Source organism: Bombus vancouverensis, chromosome 14 (genome assembly GCF_051014615.1).
Source record: "Bombus vancouverensis nearcticus chromosome 14, iyBomVanc1_principal, whole genome shotgun sequence".
In the NCBI taxonomy this organism is placed as follows: Eukaryota; Metazoa; Arthropoda; class Insecta; order Hymenoptera; family Apidae; genus Bombus; species Bombus vancouverensis.
Window position 1 is genome coordinate 1,463,936 of NC_134924.1, and position 19,715 is coordinate 1,483,650.

The 19,715-nt window shown below is 37.1% G+C and overlaps 1 protein-coding gene across 8 annotated transcripts in view; it reads right to left on the reverse strand.

Annotated features, from left to right (window-relative positions):
• Positions 1-19,715, reverse strand: part of Ppn (proteoglycan-like sulfated glycoprotein papilin) — a 162,332-nt gene that overhangs the window by 62,198 nt on the left and 80,419 nt on the right. For all 8 annotated transcript variants that reach the window (XM_076624535.1, XM_076624538.1, XM_076624536.1 and 5 more), the window contains exon 2: positions 69-129. In XM_076624535.1, the coding sequence (XP_076480650.1) occupies positions 69-129 (61 nt within the window). The remainder of the gene's footprint in view (positions 1-68; positions 130-19,715) is intronic.

Consider the following 19,715-nt stretch of genomic DNA (forward strand, 5'->3'; position numbering starts at 1 on the left):
GTTTTGTAATTATCGTTAAAGTTGAATAAAATAATGAGCAAAATAAAATAATAAGCTTATATACTCACGTGTTTTGCGAAGACGTCGTGCAAGCATAATCCTATAATAAATATAAGAAGCACCGACGACCTGAAACAAAATAATATTCTTCTTTACAATCTCGTTTTATCATCAAAATTAACACTTTAATTAGTATCCTACCAATAACTAATTTGCTTCGATCGTGACAAAATGATAAACGAATATATCGTATAATACGTCATAAATCCTTAATGAATACTTCGTTGCCTAAACTATACTTTATTTCATTTACCTCGTAACATCCTTATTATATAAATCAAAGATAGAAAAAAAAGTAAAACCTAACTTAAATTTAGAACAAATATAATATTCTCTTTTACAATCTCGTTTTATCACCTAAATTAGCGTTTCAATTAACATTAGGATATTATCTAATTTTCTATGATCATGATAAAAATGATCATATGATATAGAAATGCAACTATACCGTATAAATTTCTAATCGGCATCTTCTAAGATTTATCTGTACAAAATTTACTTCGTAACATTCAGTTTAGTACTGAAATCAAAGATTGAAGGAATCTTGACTCGAACCTAATCTGAACCTGAAACGAACACAATATCTTTATAATCGCATCTTATTGTCTAAATTAACATTTTAAGTAATACCACAGCGATATTTAATTTGTCATAGTCATGATAAAAATGATCAACGATACAATCATATTCTGTCAAATAAATACCCAATCAGTACCTTAAATTGTACTTTACAACATTCACTTTATAACATCCCCTTTATTACTTGAATCAAAGATAGAAAAAAGACAAGACAGGTAATAATAAACCATGGCTGAAATAATCACGCGTGTCTGCGTCACGATCTATTCACATCTGTCCTTTTCACGATTCACACATTCACCCATACGAATCAATCACTCGGCCATCCAACAAGTAATACCGCCAATTAAACCACCCAAGAAACCGCAAGCTAATTACAAGCCGCGCCGTCGTTTTCCACGATAAATCAAACGCAACGGGACCAATGCACGCGAGGCAAACTGGCGAGGAAACTGGTCGCCGGCAACATTGACCCAGACTTTGATTCTTGCGTGAACGCTGCGACGAGTTTCACCGCGAACTTGTCCTGCAAGTAGTTACGTCAGCCTTGGATACGCAGTTACGTGTGTCATTAGGTGAAACGAGTTCTGGCCGTCATCGATATTACTGACCGTAGTTACTGGAGAAAGGAAAAATGATTCTTAATTCGAAGATTTCTGAAATGAGAATTTGCGATCAGTACACCATGGATTTTTATGCATTTTTACGAAATTTGAAGATACAGAAATACACACAATGTATATAATATGGAAGAATATAATATGTTTGGTAAAAAATTTCTATTTAAATTGGATTTATATATGTCCATAGACATATAAAAATTTATAAAAAGTCTGATAATGAGGTTTTCGTGTCAAGACACGCTTTCGTAACTGAGGAGTTGAGATGGTAAATGGTGTAAGTGCTAAAAAAAAAAGAAAAAATAAGAAATGACCTTTTTTAGTGGATAAGGATGAAAATTCTATGAGAAATACAGAGAAAAAAGATTAGAATAATTTATTGTAGCTTTTTACCCTCTTATCCTCACGACGCAACGTTGCGTTACTAAACTTAATAAGCGTATTTAATGTTGATAAAACAGATCGTAATTTTAATGCATTATATTTTCTATTATTCTATAATAAAAATATATGTATATATTTTGTGAAAAATTTAATACGGTGAGTTTATAAATTCTATTTAAAAGTTTAAAAAATTCATACAAATACACTGTTCTAAATCTATAAAATCTCTATGAAAAATTACAAATTGGACATTTGGACTACTGTAATAATTGTACAACTGAAAATATAAATATATCTTCTCCCAATTGATTCTCAAAGGAAATCTGTCAATTGTACAGAATTGCAAATACTCCTATCGAGGTATTTTCGCAGAATCTTCGTGGGAGCTCTATCGAATGTGGAGAAATACGTGCGGCGCCTTAGTTTCAAGAAGTTCTGAGTTAGTATGCGAGTCTCACATCTGCAATTCATTCTAGATTTCACTGGAATCCCAATGGAATTTTGGAAAATGTAGACTGGATTCCGGATGTTAGTTTTAAGCAGTCTGCTATCCATCCTAAATTCTGTGTATAACAATCCATTTCGGCCACCGAGCGTCTAACATAGATTGTAGATTAATATTAAGACTAATATCAAGGTCTGGCATTGAGGTTTACGCTAACATTAAGTTCTGGATTAACTACAATTATAATATCGTAAATTTCATATCCCAGATTATGCTACATATATACAATATAATTATTAGAATCTATCATTCTATTCAATCAATCTATGAATCTATCAATGTCAAGTCATGTTTTTAACATCAACTGTTCTTTTGCAATTCGTTGTAACTTTATCACACAATGAAACATTAAACAAAATTTTAATATGACCCAATTTCACTCTACATGTACGAATACATACATATACATAAACAATTGGAAAAATAATATCAAAACGTCTGAATACGTAACGAAAACGACGTGAGATATATGATGGAAGCCACGAATTCTAACTCTCAGAATTTATCTAATTAAGCTGATAAGATAGCATCTCAAGAATGTCGTCGACGTCTTCACCTGACAAACTGGAAATTCAAGATATTCTCCGTGCGTTACAAAACTGGAACGAGCCACTGGGTAATCGAGCCGATGCTCTCCCTTGTGGACGAAAGGATTTATAGAGAGAACAGGCGAACCATCACGCGCTCGTTGTTCCCCGCCGTCGCGGCCGACGCGATAAATTATTTTGCAGCAGCCGCGAGGCTCCGCTCTCTTGCTATTTACATGCGAGCACGCGCCGAGGCTGCCGATAAATCTACCAACTGTCTGAAATTGTATGAATTAGTCGCGACGCTCGCTACTTTCTCGCCTGATTTATCGGCGAGTATCATCCGCCTGCGAATCAGGAGTTCTCACGTGGTACGAGTGCTGTTAGGCCGCAATTTCGTCGTGCTACCATGTAAAAGCGTGTTAAAGTAGTGGTTCCTGGGTGTTGTTTTAAGGAAACTGGAAAATTTATGGTGAAAAAGATTTATCTGTTCGTATTGATTTCTGATGAAAGTTAGTGGGAGGGAAAAAATGGAACTTGTAAGAGTGGTATTCTAGGACTAAAGTATTATATTATCACACAACAATGATACAAAATATCCTTATACTCATTAAAATCGTCATCTTTAGTGAATTATAAAATACTAAGACACATATGCAGATTCTTTATTCTTATGCTAGTTATACTCTGTATTTTTAGTAAATTTATAAAAAACCAGCAATGCGTATTATATTACAGTATAATTTGTACCTTGTAAGGGTGCAATAAAGAAATTGAAACGGTATTACCAACAGATTAACAGTACATTAAAGACAAATTCTGGTAACTGAAAAAAATGTATATCCTTTCCTATCGCAGCTATCTCTATATGCATATCATAATTTGCCTACTGTAATCTCATCTAATCTGTTTAAATTATCTCCTATTCTAATTTATCCTAGGATCACTCAACATAGTCTTCGAAGAAGTCACACATTCTTAAAGGAAGCTATAAACCCATTAAACAAAGTGGAAGTAGGTGTTACAAGTCTATAAACAAAAACCAATCACCAACAGACAAAATCGATCAGACCCTTTCATCCTCCGTCTCGAAAAATATTCGAGTAATGTTTCGAAGTAACAACGATTCGAATACACGTGTTGGAAGTTGAAACGTGCGAGTGCGCATCGATGTAAGTAGGAATGAAAAAAAAACGGTGATATCTTGAATCGACCGGTGCAACGACTGCTTGTCCATCGTCAAAACGTGAATGAACGTGTTTTTCTGCTGCATCGGCGCGCGTCGTTACGTAAGTTCTTTGAGTGGGCGTCATTCACTGGTTTGGAACGTTGCCCGGGAACTGGCGTGAGCCATTCGCTGTTCGAATCGTTGAATCGGATCGTGGCAACGAGAGATAGAAAGAGAAAGAAAGGGAGTCCGTGTTCTGCTATCGGTCGGAAGATATAATATTCTCGTGAAAAATGGCTCACCGGTGCTATTGGCCCAGAACAATGCGAGATGTCGTGCCGTTTTAATGGCCGGTGAACAACAATCTTGCCCCGACCGGATATAAATTGCTAAAAAGCTCGCCGCCCGTAAATTTCGCCACGCAGCTTCCTTCGCGAATTATTTCCGGCATTTCCACCCCCCCCCCTCTCTCTCTCTCTCTCTCGCTGGTTGAAAAGGGATTTATCGCGCGGTGAATTATGTCAGAAAGGGAAAAAGAAAGAATGTTTGTTTCGGTTAACGGCATACTTTCCTTCGACGGGAAAATTTGAATTTTTATTGGAACATATCTCTTACACGATAGAACGAAATCGATCATAGTTGTATCTACATTTATGTTCTTGTACTTTGCAAGGTACTCTTGTATTATAATTTGTCAATGATATAATTAATTAAAATTTAGAATAATAGCAGCAGCAGTAAATAGAAGTAAATACTACTTCTAAAGGGTTGTTTACTTTTTGATGTTTCCCTTTCTCCCCCTTATCCTTCTTTCTTTTCATTCTCTTCCTTCCCCACAAATTACCTAAATTTTCTCAAAACATATAAATAGAACAATAAATAGAAATCAATAACATATTCAAAAATAGAGTTATTACTTTTATATCTCATTTTGCTACTAAAACTTCTTCCGATGATCCATCTAAACTCCATATATTCGCGTTCAAGTTGCATCATAATTCTACATGTACGTAGTATGTACGTGTAACGATAAATTTGATCGAATGAAACAGGCGAACGCACGAATACCTCTTTCGATCTACAATTACTTTGTAACCGGTCGCAGGTGTAAGATACTTGCCCGAGGCGGTTGCATGAAACATGACAGCGAGCCACAGGGATCTACGGGGGCGTTAATTGGAACGCAGTTTTCAGAGATCTAATTGCGTCCGCGAAATCCTCGTGTGATGTTTCTGTTCGCGCGTGAAACACCATGAAGCAACCGGTTTCACTGAAACACGAGACTGGTTTATCGTACCTCGGCCTTGACGTCTGGATGCTTCGTGGGTGCGGTAATTGATCCTCGGTGAATAATTTTAATTGGGTGGCGAACGTGAAATTGATGTTAAGTGGAATTAAATGGCTCCGCTAAGAGACGACACGATTCTAACGCGTACAATTACAAAATCTAACCATGTTACGATGCGACACGCGTATGGTGTCCACGAAGATACACACTCGGTTGAAATTTCAACTCTTGGTTCCGTATAACTTGATGTTACTCGAGTTTTTATAGTTAATTAAAAATTAATTAACAATAGGATCGTTTAAGTAGAAGTGAAGACTGTAGGATCAGACAAATCAGTTACTTAAGTTCATTCTTAAAACTATTCTTCAAATCTGTACTGTTCTGTTATGGTGGTTATAATTCAGTGTATATGTGAATTTTGCATCACATTCTTGTAAACCTTTTCCCATTTTTATAAGAATTTGAGTAATTCTGTTGCTTGAGAGTAAATACATGTATACATCATTTTCATGAAATAAGCATTACTAACATATATCTACAATTCCAATTTACAAGGGTGATTTTTAAGTTAAAGTAACGAATCAATTTCACAAAACGATGCCATACCTGCCGAATTGATCCATTTTGTCAAGTATAATGTAATATTTGGTATTCTTGAAATATTTAGATATGAGATCTTTAAACTCCCCTCTCAAAATTACCTTAAATAAAATCATAACAATGCTCTAAGTGTCCTGTCAAACAGAACAACTAGTAAAGAAAATTTCTGTAATCTTCAAAATAACCACGAGACATAATCTTCTGCCAGCGTGGCTATTAACTCGATCCTATCGAATATTCTATTACGTTGTAAGCTTTTAAAGGACGGTAGTTTGACCCTCGCGGCAATACGCAGCATCTTTTACGATTCCAAGAACGAGCTAAGCTTATAAAGCGACGAGCAGTTGGCAACTGTGAAATTCACGGTTCGCATCGAACGAGATTCGGAACGGCATGAATATGTAAAGCGAAGCGACCGACCGAACCTGCATCCTGAAGGCTTCTAACGAGGACCTCCTACGGTCGGGTTCGTTACAGATGACAAGTTCTTCGGCTTACACCCAAGTCCTACCCTGTTGCTGAGGTCAGAACAATTACGACGATCCTGCTTTCCATGCGGACCTCGAAGTTTAAACAAGGTTTTATGTCTAATTTTCGAAGGTCTATTTCAGGGAACCAGCACCAAGCTGTTTACATGGTGATACTACCTGTTCGTGATTATTTACGGAGAACGCGAGGAACTTTCTTAATCCTTTGCACTTCAAAAATATTTATGTATACTTTAATACTTCATGGAAAATATTAAACATGTGTCTTGTTTCAAAAAAGGAAGATTATAAATATACCGTAGATATTAATACAATTTCATGCTTTCATGAACATAGCTAAAGAGATGGATTTTAAACAACGATTTGTTTTCTCCATTAAATATCATAACAAATACTTTAGTTTGGGTACATTACATATTTCTGCATATTAATTTCACACTTTCAAACTTCCCACAAATTATAAAAATTCACATTCTAGTTATAAACACTTGTAAATTAATTAACACTTGTAAATTGTATATAGACAAATAAGATCATACATTACTTAAAGAATTCTTTCTCAAATATTTTATACTAACATCTAGTCAAATAAAATCATCTACTGCTTGAATATTCATTTCTCAAATATCATATTTGAATGACGCTCGAATTTTTAAAAAAGAATTCAACTAACCCCAGTTCAATTTTCAACACAGCCTTTCTACGTACCCCTAAAGATTCTTAGCATCCACCTCTCTTAGCTTCTATTCTCCTAAATATCCTTCTCCTTAATCTGCAAAGCAGCTTTTTCGTCACACGTTTCAACCATTACCTTATCAAATCGCAACAGGGACACGATGGAACCTTAACGAACCAGGGCCACACGTTTTCTCGTTATCCAACCCCGGTTCTCGTCAACATCCGCGCGAGCCGTGGCACGTTTTCAGCGACCACGCGAAAGTCGGCTGCCTAAACCGCAAATTGCCCGCGCTCCGGACGGAATAGGATCGTGATAAACGACGAAAGAGAGAGAGAGAGAGAGAGAGAGAGAGAGAATTGGAGAGGCGGATACGATGGGATCGCAGTGAATCCCAGCGCGCGGACAACGGGCTCATTAGTAGCGAACCGATATGCAGAATACCAAAAGTTGCAAAAACGCGGCGGTATGCGCACGCGAAAGTGCAATGTGGTATCTGATCGCGACCACGGAGCCACGCGTGCCTTTGTTGCATGCCACTGCAATGGATAACGTTTCCGACTGCGCTTTAACCGACCTATCGGTTATTCATAATTGGACATACGTGGTATCGAATACGTCGCGTGTTTTCGAGTAGACGCACGGAAATTATATTATGCACGTATTGTATTATGGGTTAAGTAAATTGTTCCCTGAACTGTCTTCGCTTTTTGATCGCTTAACCAATACGTTTATAATGTGCTTATGTTATCGTTTGGCAGTTTCTTTTTATCGTGATCATTGATTTGTACGGATTCAAGTTATGATATCTAGTGTCAAATCTGTTGCGATCCTCGATATTTATATTTCTTAATCTCGTTTTCACTTTGGCGAACTACAAAGGTTTTCATTCCTTTTTTCTTTTTAGAAATTTTTTGATATTAGTTTCATACGATTAATAATTTTTCGTTGGTGGTAAAAGACTTATGCTATATCAAAACAGATACTACATCTTTGAAATTTATATCGTTGAGAATAGAAAAATGTTCAAAATGGTGTAAATAAAACAAAAATACAAGATACAAAAAAAAAAAAAGAAAAAAAGTAGAATTGAAGTTACAAGTTATTCGTAACTGCAACATGTACATATACGTGTGTTAGAGTGCAATATCATCACACAGGATGAACATTTGTTTGGTAGACCAAAACGTTAACCACTTAACGAAGCGGTAAATGGAGTGGTAATCAAGCGACGTGTTGAACCAAGAAACCGTAAGTCCGCTTTAAAAGTGTAATTCCACACAGGCGACTCTCAAGCATCGGATTAAGCGATCAGCAACGCTGCTAATTCGTTAATCATAAATATTCAAGAGTCAATTAACACGGTGCGAGGGGTCGTGCACTCTCGCCGGATCAATTAATTATCGATTTCCATTACGCTTGCGTAATGACCTATTAACAACGCACGCTCGAGATCCTCCAGGCCGAAACTTCAATTTTAATGCCATGATTCGTGAACGTACGACTTATCCCGAAATTATGTTTTATCGATTCTGTTTAATATTGGATTAACGCCAGAACGCGAAAATCTGATTTATGCATCGATTAATTTATGGTGAGAATAATACGATGTTTTGGGATAAATAAATTCGAACGTTTTGGAGCTAAAAATTTCAAACTATGTCGGATTGATTTATTTTTTTCGATTTTAGAGTTCAAATTACTCGCTCACTGTCAGATGCACGACTTTGAAAATCCAGGATAGTTTCTATCGAATTAGTAAGATATTATGTAATACAGTTTATTATAGTATGCTAATATAATTTTATGGTATAAGAAACGTTTTTAACTACAAACAACATAACAGTGTTAAATTACGACTAAACAACTAAATGAACAAATATGAATTAACTTCAATTAACAAGTGGTTGCAAGAAATCTCTAAATAAGGAACAAATTCACATATAAGACAAATTCTAAATACTACTCGATACTTTATTCTAATGATTAAATTTCATTACGTTAACAACGATATCCTCTTACGTTTAAAATATTTTCATATTTCTGTTACAATGTATACCTCCTTTTCCCTTAACGAATCAGTTGTGGTCCAACATCCCAGAATAAACGAAACATTTTAATTCTAAAAAATATTCATATCATGTCGCGAATCTCATTAAAATCGACAGATGGTTTACACGCTAGCCCATATATCGCGCATCCTTAGTACATTGATTTTTGATCAATAACAAAAACACGGATATCATTGACCACCCAGTCGTTTGAAACCACGCGAAATATTGAATCCGATCTTGGTTCAGTGCATGCACCACCTTTCCAATGTAACCACGTCTTGTACAATGGATAGGCGCACCCCGTCAACGGCTCCGGTCAATTACTATCGTCTGAAAAACAAATGGCCCGGCTTCGATAATTAACGACACGGTAATCGGTTTCTCGAAGCGTCGACCCGTTTCACGCACACGATTCGCGATGAAATATTTCGTGGTGATTATCGCGTTTCGTAACGGTATATCCCTTTCACGATGATAACCCATATTACTCGAACAATTTCGCCATATTACATTTTTTAATTTTATAGAATCCCCATTGCTTTACATTTGTTCGTACATTATATTTCCTCGAACTAAATCGACAATATGATCGTTTCGATCGACTATGTGATTTTTTTCTAAGCGTAAAACGAACGTTTTGAAGGATAAAGAATCCGCTTTATGAAGTTTGACGAAGCTTGAATATGTTTGTCGGTTGGCACCGATGATTAAGAGTAGCAGTTTCTACCGTAGCGATTTTCGATCTTCTCGATGCGAACTCGCAAATGGAACGAGATTCGGAGGTGTATGATTTTCGAGGTTCGGTGAACACGTGCACTAACGTAATTCGACCGCCCGACTGAGACGTGTAATTTTCACGATTGCACCGGGGAAACTGATCCCTTTTTATCGAACGCGAGCTCGCTCCTCCCTGTACTTGATCAAGTGTGATTACTGTGGACAATACGGCTGGGTGCTAACAGCACCAAATAAGAGTTATGAATGTTGTTCGATATTGTGTAATTTGGCGAGAATTTGCTGGAAATTTTTATACACCAACTTTCGACTTTACGATACGACGTTAATATCATTCCAAATTTTTCCATATCCATATCATTCTTTCATAACTTGTAGTTTTTAATTGTCTGTTAGATGTTGTTTCGTAAATAAAATTCACCTCCAGATTTTCATATAAACAATTTATATAATTCATCAATTTCATCTAATTTCGATTTGATAATCTCATCTGTGGATTTTATTTTTTCGAATACTGTTTCATAACAATAAGTTGGGATAGCCTATAGCAGTATTAATAAAATATATTTACTCCAGACACTTGAATTACTTTATACATCTGATATTGGCATAAGAATATGCAAAATTCGATACAAACAATTTTTCTATGAATTATTGAAATAGATATTCTCACGAAAAAAGCTCAATCTTTTTCAGATATTCCATTTTTTATAAGCTCATTTCTCTCAAACAATATTTCACGGGGTATTTAGCGCATTAATCGCGATCGAGCGAAGCAATGCGAGCTCCAGCAATTACTATCGATCATTTTCCCCATAATTTACGATTTCCCCTCCTCCCAACGGTGTTCCGGGACAAATTGGCCTTAAACATTTTTATGAATTCGGATTCGGCTCAGCCGTCGTCATTTAGGTCGTCACGATTAATTTAGGCGATACTACGCGTTTCCATCATCTTTCACATCCATCGTTCCTTCCTTTTTTCTTTCATTTTTAAACGCATAGAAATTCTCGAAGAATATAAACGAGAACGACCGCGTCAACCATTCATAGAAAATTGGTTAAGACGCGGCGTTAACTTGGAACTCTTTAACCAGACAGACGGGACCTCAGAAACCTGGCAAGTTTAATATTTTATCGTGCACTTTCTGCCTCGCCTCCGTCGCTATGGTTATTAATTGCGTGCGTGCAGCTCGTCTAGTTTTTCTCAAGTGAACATTTATGAGATGCGATAGGTATTACTTAGTCGCTAATAGACAACGTGGTATTACAGCAATCGTGAAGACACTTGTCTGAAATCAACCAATACATGTGAGAGAGAAACCACTGAAGTCCAATCGAATTATTCTATCAATATAAAGACCGCAGGGAAAGAACATGGTAAGCAATTCCATGTTACCAAAACAGTCCTTTTATCTGATTGGAAAATTAAATATGTACTTTGCACTCTATTGGAGTTTCAAAAGTTTCGGTTGTTATAATATTAAATATGATTGCCTAGAAAATTTCTTTGCAACTTATCTATCAAGAGACATAAAAATAAACAAATCAATTGAATAGCGTTCTTCCCATGTTTTCTTCATATATCACGAATTTATTTTTCACTTATAACGATTTCAAAAAAGATATAAGAACTATCATAAAAAGTACTTTACACCTTCATAATATTGAACAGTAAACGCTCTGCCATTTACGTCCTTCTTTACTCAATAATGCCGCCCAAGTTGCTTACTTTCATTACGATAATTCTTCAAAATACGTAGTGACTTTATACGCTGTAACTAATCCCTTCTTTTAACCCGACAAAGTTCCATCCACCATCACCGTGGAAAATCCGTCATCTGAAAATCAGATTCATCTTTCAAGATCCTCTACGATAAAAATTTCACGGGTCCAATCGCCAATTTATTCTTATAAAATTCACCCTTTTATCGCAATAATTTTCACCGTGAAAAATGTAGCTTGAACGTGTTATCAAATCAATTTCACGGTGCGAGTTTCAACGTAAAATGGAACCGGCGATCGCTCGAAGAAACCTCGATCCTCGAAAATTTGAAACGCGATTTCGCGGTCCTTATCTTTTGCAGCGCGAATAATCTCTTCATTATATAGCCCGACTTTGGTATCCAATTACTCGACTCCAGGGCCCGCCGCGGAGATCACTACCCTATTCGTGGACGAAAAAGAGCGTAAACCTCGGCATTAGCCGGTTATCCGAGTGAGCATCTAGCCGCCGGCCGGTTCTTGGCAACGTGCCAACATTGATGGTCGAAATTATGATGCCTCGTAAAATCGCGGTTAGAACTCCGTTGGTTAGCACCTGCACGCGAATCTCAAATATCTTATTCCCGTTTCATATACTATTGACAGTAACCTGTACCTCTGGCACCTTCTGCACTTCTTTTACGTAAATCTGGAATTGCAACTTCGGCTTTATCGTTCAATACAATATTTGTATTTGTGGATTTATTCTCCCCAGAATAGCAGTTCTTGTTTACTGTACGAGATCGCCAATACCTCGTATTTTTGGCACCTTTCATGTCTATTGTTGCGTGAATATGAATTACAATCTGGAATCCAATTATTTGCGGAGTTAGTCTTTTCGGAATATGTCTATAAATCTCTTCCATCAATTCCATTTTTTTTTGCAAATTTCTCAAGTTTATTATTGAGATGCATGATTAGTATTCAGCATATCAAAAAACAAACGACTTACTTCCATAAATTCGTTTATCAGGACGAAGTAGGATAAATACATAATTGCAAGTACCAAAGTCTTTTTTACTTAAGTATTCTAAAATGTAAGGTTCACAAGATCGTCATTTTTCTCTACGTCTCATGTAACATTCTTAGAATTGATCACAATAAAGCGTACAAACAATTTTGAAGAAACACTGGAGCTCTGTTCCATATTAATTTATTGACTACGGTAATAAGATGATTTGTAAACTTTGATTGTAAAATTTCATTTGATTTAGCACCGAACGCATTGTGCGAGAAAATGTATTACTGTTGTGTAGTAATTGATGACTCTTGTCTTGTAAAATTTCATTATTAATATTACTCGAATTGTGCAGGAGGAGCCGTTGAAAAAACGGTCGATGGAAAACATCGAAGAGGTGGGTCCGAGCGATCACTCTAACCGCGTACATCGCGTCGTTTCGAACGTAGAAAAGTCTGCGGCTGACGCCCGCGGCCGCGTATTTCAGCTTTCAATTAAGCCGATTCGCCGTAACGAAGCCCGTTTATTAGCCTGCTCTCGAGGATTCGAGGATCGTCCGGAGAGAGTACAAACCCACTTTTGTTCCTCTCTGACACCGGCCGTTGCGTGGCCAGGTATATTGTTGCAATCCTAATGCGATTGTATCATGAGAGCAGGATTAAGTCGTATTCAGCCGGCCAATACTCCATTGTTCTCGAAAGAATACCGGTTACCGATGCTCAGAATCGATAGTAATTGCGGAATTCGATCGGCTCGAAACAGGCATGTTAGGCATATACGTACACGCGATTAGTATACTTCATGGCACTCATCTTCGTAATAAGATGTTATGAGTAGATGTAGATTGCTGCCGATATTTGACAAAGATGAGAGACTGAGAGCATATTGGCGACATTGTGTTTGCGTGCGTCCCTACGTTAAATCAGACTACGTCATTCTACGTTGTTCAATAGGATTGCGTAAAATATGTATGGAGTTCAGATTTTATAGAGTTTAACGCAGTGAATAGGACTCGTTGTGTATGAGATTAGAAAGCTTTAACCTTAATTAAACCTTCAACTCTGTCTAAAATTAAAGCTTTAACTGGTGAAGAATGAACTAGAGATGGATAGATGTAGAATTTTGACGATATATCAGAATGTTCGCTGATTTGCTACCGATATTGAATGTTAATAATTAAAGGATTTAGTGGAAAATAGTACAACCCCATCTTTCTCCGAAAAGAAAATGAGTATTTATGTGTAAAGAATCTTTTTCTAAATTTCCTAATCTTTGTAGTACGTACGTACGTGAGTACGTATGATGTACATATATGCGTCCATGTCTGACAGCCAACAAATTTTCCTGTCAAGATATCGGGTAACTTATAAAATTTCATTTATTCTATTGCCAAATTTGTCGCTGTCATATGCAATAGAATTTATCAATTTGGGTAACTTATGACACGTAACATTTCTTCTTACAACTTGTGGCTTGTAAAATTTTACTTATACACGGCACACATACAAGTATAGTAATACAGACGTCACTCCCTTATACTAATAAAAAATCCCTAAGAATTAGAAGAACCAGGAATTTCTTTTCAATCCATCTCTCAACCCACCGATATCGATCAATATGAAATTCTTTCATCTTGCCCTAGACCCAGTCCCTCGAATCACATTATAAGACATTTGATTCCTTTGTCCTACCTGCAGAAAGAAGATAAAACGAACTGCTGGTTGAGAGAAACGAGCCGTCGAGGAAAGAAAACCGCGGGCGACGCAGCGTCGCTAATTGGCCCGCGTCCGTGGTCAAGCTGACGAGTCTCACTTCCGTCGAACTGCCAATAAATCCCGCGCTTTACGTTCCTTTCCGCTCCGTGTCTATATATATAGATATGTACGAACACTAGTTGTTGAAGTCGCGCGAGGAAATCAGCGATCAGGTTTTGCATGGCGGAAACGGGTCGTCGTTCGTCGTTATTCGTTGTCGTCATTAGAGAATTAGATACGCATTCTTCGCGAGATGATTAATCGCAACAACTGGTCGACTCTTGGTCCGGCCTTAAGTCACCGGCGATTTTCTCATTGCGATAAACTCTCGCGACTAAAAAGTTTCGTTTGTGTTCCTTTCTCTCTTTCTTGAATATACAGTATGTTTCAAAAAGTATCAAATTTCGGGAGCATATAGCACTCGTCAAAATAAGCAGAAAGAACTTAATAAATCTCGCTAAAATAGATAGCATTATTTTCGAAGTTATAAGATAGTAGTTACGAGGAACAAGATATTTTTGCTTGTTTCGTTGAATATTACTTTTGGTGCTCCTGGAGTTTGACCCTAACTTCTTGAAACACTCTGTATAGCTCGTACCAAGATTATTATGGATGCAATATAATTCGATTCGTTTGCGGTGCAGCGCTCAAAGGAGGGTCTTAATGGGGAATATATTTAGTTATGCGGCCGGAGGAGGATTATTACGAGGCAGTGTTCTTGGCGAAAAATCGGAATTCTTTTCTGAGAAGCAAGTATCTAGGGCCTGATTGGTTCGATGAATGGAGTCTGTCCCGAAGGCTACGAGCCACCCACAGAGCACCCAACTCTCAGCCTAGTCGTTTTTATCCAGTGCTTTTTGCGCTTTGATCTTCCGCTGATAAATAGACCTCGCGTGCCTTCGACGGTGATGTTAAGTTTTTGATCCACTTGCTGGATAAAGTTCAATTTTTACTTCGACTATGTTACCGCAACTTCCTTTTGTGAAAGCGTTAAGTGACAGAGTTCGCGATAATATACTACACTCTTGTGATAGAAACGTAGCGAAGATGATATTTTTTGGAGGTTATAGGATTCCAGTAGGAAATTTTCTTATATTCTTTTCTTTTTTTTTTATTGATCACTATTTCGGATAAACTGTATCACAGTTGACAATCACTGAATTAAAATTAAAACCGAGGTTGTGATATTTTCGCTAGAGTTTTACTCGATATTTATAATAAATATCGAAAGGATCGCGGTGATCGCATCGCGACACAAATTTTTGAACATTCGAAGATTGCACGCGGGTGATAAATCTTAACTCAGTGCACGACACAATGGAAACTTATCACAGAACGAGGAAACGATTTAGACGGAACACTGCGCCAATAGCAGCGAACAATTTATCAAATCCGCAGCGAAGAATTCACGGCTACCAGAGCCAGCTGTTCTTAAACCCATCAAAACTCCGCCTGATGAATTTCTGATTACGACCGGTGGCCCAAAGACTCTTCGAAATTAACTTTATTCCTGATATTCTTTTTTCAATAGAATCCACCTTGACTCGAGAAACTTCCATATGTGTTTTCTCACTAATGCCTCGATCCATTGAATCTTTCTAACAAAACAGCTTTCACACAAAAAATATTGTTCGAAAAGTAAAAAGAATTTGAAGATTGTGTATCTTTATAGAAAAAAGCAAAAAGATATTAAATTATTTGAAAAGTTGAAAGAATTTTTTACACAGTTTCATATTTTTATTAACATAGTCAAAAAATAGGAACTACATAATTTGTTTCTCCCATTAAATCCTATAACAAGCACTTCATTCTGAATACTTTTTATATTTTTGCATATTATATTTTGCACATTTTGCCTATCATATTTTGCACGTTTTTGCCTATTATATTTTACACACTTTGGCAGCTTTAAATTTTCCATAAATGTATAAAAATCCACAGTTTACTCATCAAACATACAATAAAAGCGCAAAATATGAAAAAAGTTAATCCACTGTCAAAAACGTTACGAATTTTTCAATATAACAAATCGATCTTCGAAACCAAGCTATTCACCAGAGAAAATAACAGATGTCGTATCAAGACTATGCGCAATATTTTCGCGGCGACGAAAGAAAAAAAGTAGCGAGGAGCCAGTGTTGCTACATTGTTGTCTGCTGGCCGAGACAAAGAAACCGATTTCAAGGGTTTCTTTGCCAATGGGGAGGATGAACGTCATGTACCTGTCCCTATCCACTGTAACACTTATCTGTCTCCTCGTTTTCTGCTCATGGTCGCTGCAATCTTACTTCCACTGATGAAACTTTCCATTTCCATCCGTCCAACCTTATTCCTGGCGTTCTTTGAAGCGACGCGTTTCGTCTCGTCCCAATGAGTATCTTTGCCGAATCATCGAACACTATGGCGCTTTGGGTTTGCCAAAGACTATTCTATAGCGGGAATAATGGAGGTCCGGACTGGTTCCCGGGAATAATCGTGGATATTGCGGTAGACCAAACAAGTATCGTGATTGTTTGAAGGGTGTTGGGTATTTCAGTTCGTGATAATGATGTGGGTGTCCGATATTGTACTTGTGACTTGTTAGTTCTGCTTTAGGTGAATCGTACGTGTATACACTACAGTTTATAATTATTCGAACGACGTCGATAACTGGTGGATGTTGTTTGAATAATTGAAATTTGGCACACGTATAATTTTTAAACAAAGAATATGAGCAGTGTTCATCATCCGAATAAATTACTTGGTTTTATAGAAAGTTTAAATAAAGTATTTACATAGTGTGTATAGTAATACCATTCTCTAGTCCTGATTTATATCTTTGTGATTATTTTCAATAACTTTTTATGGCATATTACAATTTCTATATTTTCTCAATCTTATTTTGTTTATCATACAACTGAAAGATAATCTAATCTACAGTTTCCCTAAATTAAAGATTTCCATGATCCAAGATCTTTTTTTAATCTTTGTATTATACAATTTTTGCTCTGAACTACCATTTAATTTATGGGATAATATATTACCGTATCGAGATATGATGGATTACCAGATCTAGTTCTTAAAAAGTAACCAAGGCATACTCGAGGTCCATGAATCCTGCAACTTCTAAGGTTTCAGCATCGTTGGAAACCTGTTAGTGTCGAGGAGAAAAAAGGATGTTAACACTGAAAATTCTTTATTAATTTCAGAGAATTCTTTTGATCACGAATCTCTAACAATTTCACGCACGTAAACCTTTTCAATTTTACTTTAAAACACAATTCTACAACAATCACTGACATTTCCAAATCTGCTATACGATTTATTGAAGAAAGGTATTTTCGATTTTCGAAAACTATTCGAGTGAGTAATCGTCGACAGAGTTATAAATAGAGGATAAAGTAAATGTAATAAAATTAGTCTGGTATGTTCATTAAAGGGTTACGAGCGTTCTTATTGTATTGTATTATATACGAAGACCGCGGTTGTACGGTCTCTTTTGTAATGTAGTAAAAGAGGACACGCGGAATTGCGGCTAACATTACTCACTGGCTTCGAAAGCACGTCCAGTTTCACGCTCGGATGCCGTAAAAACAAGTGTCCCGGCCACGGCCACGTGAAAGAGAAGGGAAAACAAAGGGATGTCCTCGCAAATTCTAGTCTGGCCGCCGTGAATAGATTCACCAAGATATCGACGAACGGTTTTATTTTCTGTAGCTCGCGTTGTTTCTGAATGAATTACGGAACGGGCTAAGCGGATTCGTTGTATATGCTCGTGTACATTCTAAAGTATTGATCAGTTTCGTGCTCGTTCTACTTAGAATATTGTTTCCAATGTTACATGCATCGAAAGATGATTACATTGAATATTAATTAAATTAATAAATGTTAGAAATTAATTAACGGAAATGTGACACATTGTGTATCCTCAAAATACTTTACAGGACACATACAATTTGATATTCATTCCTTTCTGAAAAATATATAACTTCAGATATACGATAAAAAACATCATTATAATCAATGTTATTATCGTTACTGTGTTAAAATTTCTTTTATTATTTGTTTAGTACATATATAATTATCTCTTGAGTTAAAATTAGATTCTTTCAGTTTGAATACTAATAATAACGAGATCATATGAAATAATTCCAACTTAGAGGACATTTTCAATCAACATTTCAATCTCAGTGCAAGATAGGAGGCTTTGTAAAATAAGTCAATGGATTCATTGTAGATTCCCGTGACGCAATTTTATTCGCTGCTGCGAAAGCTAGTTGAATCCTGAACTCTTCTACGGAAACCGGCCGCGTCAGCAGAAATGTAATTTCCAGCTGTTTCCAGCAAACGTATTCCGAAATATTCTTTCTTTGATGTGGGCATCCTTTGAAAGCAAAAACATACGTGGTACACAACCACCGCCGCCGGTTTTAAACGGAAACTTCGTTAATTTCATTCATAAATCGCATCAAATCCCGCGCATTGCATTAACTGCAGGCGGACGATTCCATTTTCTCCTAGTATCCTCCGGTGGTTCGCGTAGTTCTCGGAACAATAAACGATGAGAGCTTTATGGCTCGCGGTTAATGAGCAATTTTTTGCCAGAGAGACTCGCCACCAGTTGAGACTAACGAAATCAAAAAAGAGAAAGCCACCGAGACAACCTTAACATACGCTATGACAATTAAAAAATGGAAAACTGAAATAGACAAAAATGGAAGAGAAAGAAAAAAGTGGAAAAAGAAATTCCAGTGGAAGGATATTTTTATCCACGGCCCACAGCGCTATGATCCACGATTTCAAGCACCAGCATAATATATCAGATTCCCTTTTTTTTCAACCCTCCCCTCGTCAACTGCCTCGTGTATGTATTACGTTAAGCTCGCAAAAAAATTACGGGTCGCGTAAACGGCACCCCCTATCAAGATCGTTGTCCCTAAGAGAGACGATGGAGTAACGAAGCAAAATAAAAAAAAATGAGAGATACATAGGGTGGAGGATGAAGAGAGGACACGGAGAGGAGAAGGAGAGAAAAGAGATTCGTCGTCGACTGCCAAAACCGTCGGTAGCCCCTTTGTCTCTACTACGAGCTAATTGAGCGGAACCATAGCCATGGCCATAGGTAGAACAGGCTTCGAAGCTTCGATCGACTCTCCGCTTCTCTCGTCCTGGCCGGTTTTCTCTTCAAAGTGTATAGCCGGCCAACTTTGGCCAACCTCTCTCTCTTCTCCCTGCCGTTTTTACGCTAGCCCTTTTGGAATTCCTTCCACTGGTCGAGAAAAGGACCCTCTTCCTAGGATCATCGTGAGTAGGAGCCCTATGAACGCTCAGAGAATTCGCTACTCATCTCGATGCCGAGTGGCTACGGAGACGGCGAAATAATTTCAAGGAATGGAACATATACAGTTTCCAAAGGCACCGCGGTGCAGTCGTGAGCGTTTGTAAAGAGCTTGTAAAGAAGCTTCACCGAATACATGAAACGGTACACGAGATGTGTAATATACTTTATGCGTGAACGTATCAAGCATCGTAGAGAAGTTGAATAATTTAACAGTCGGCGTATGCTCATGTTTTCAA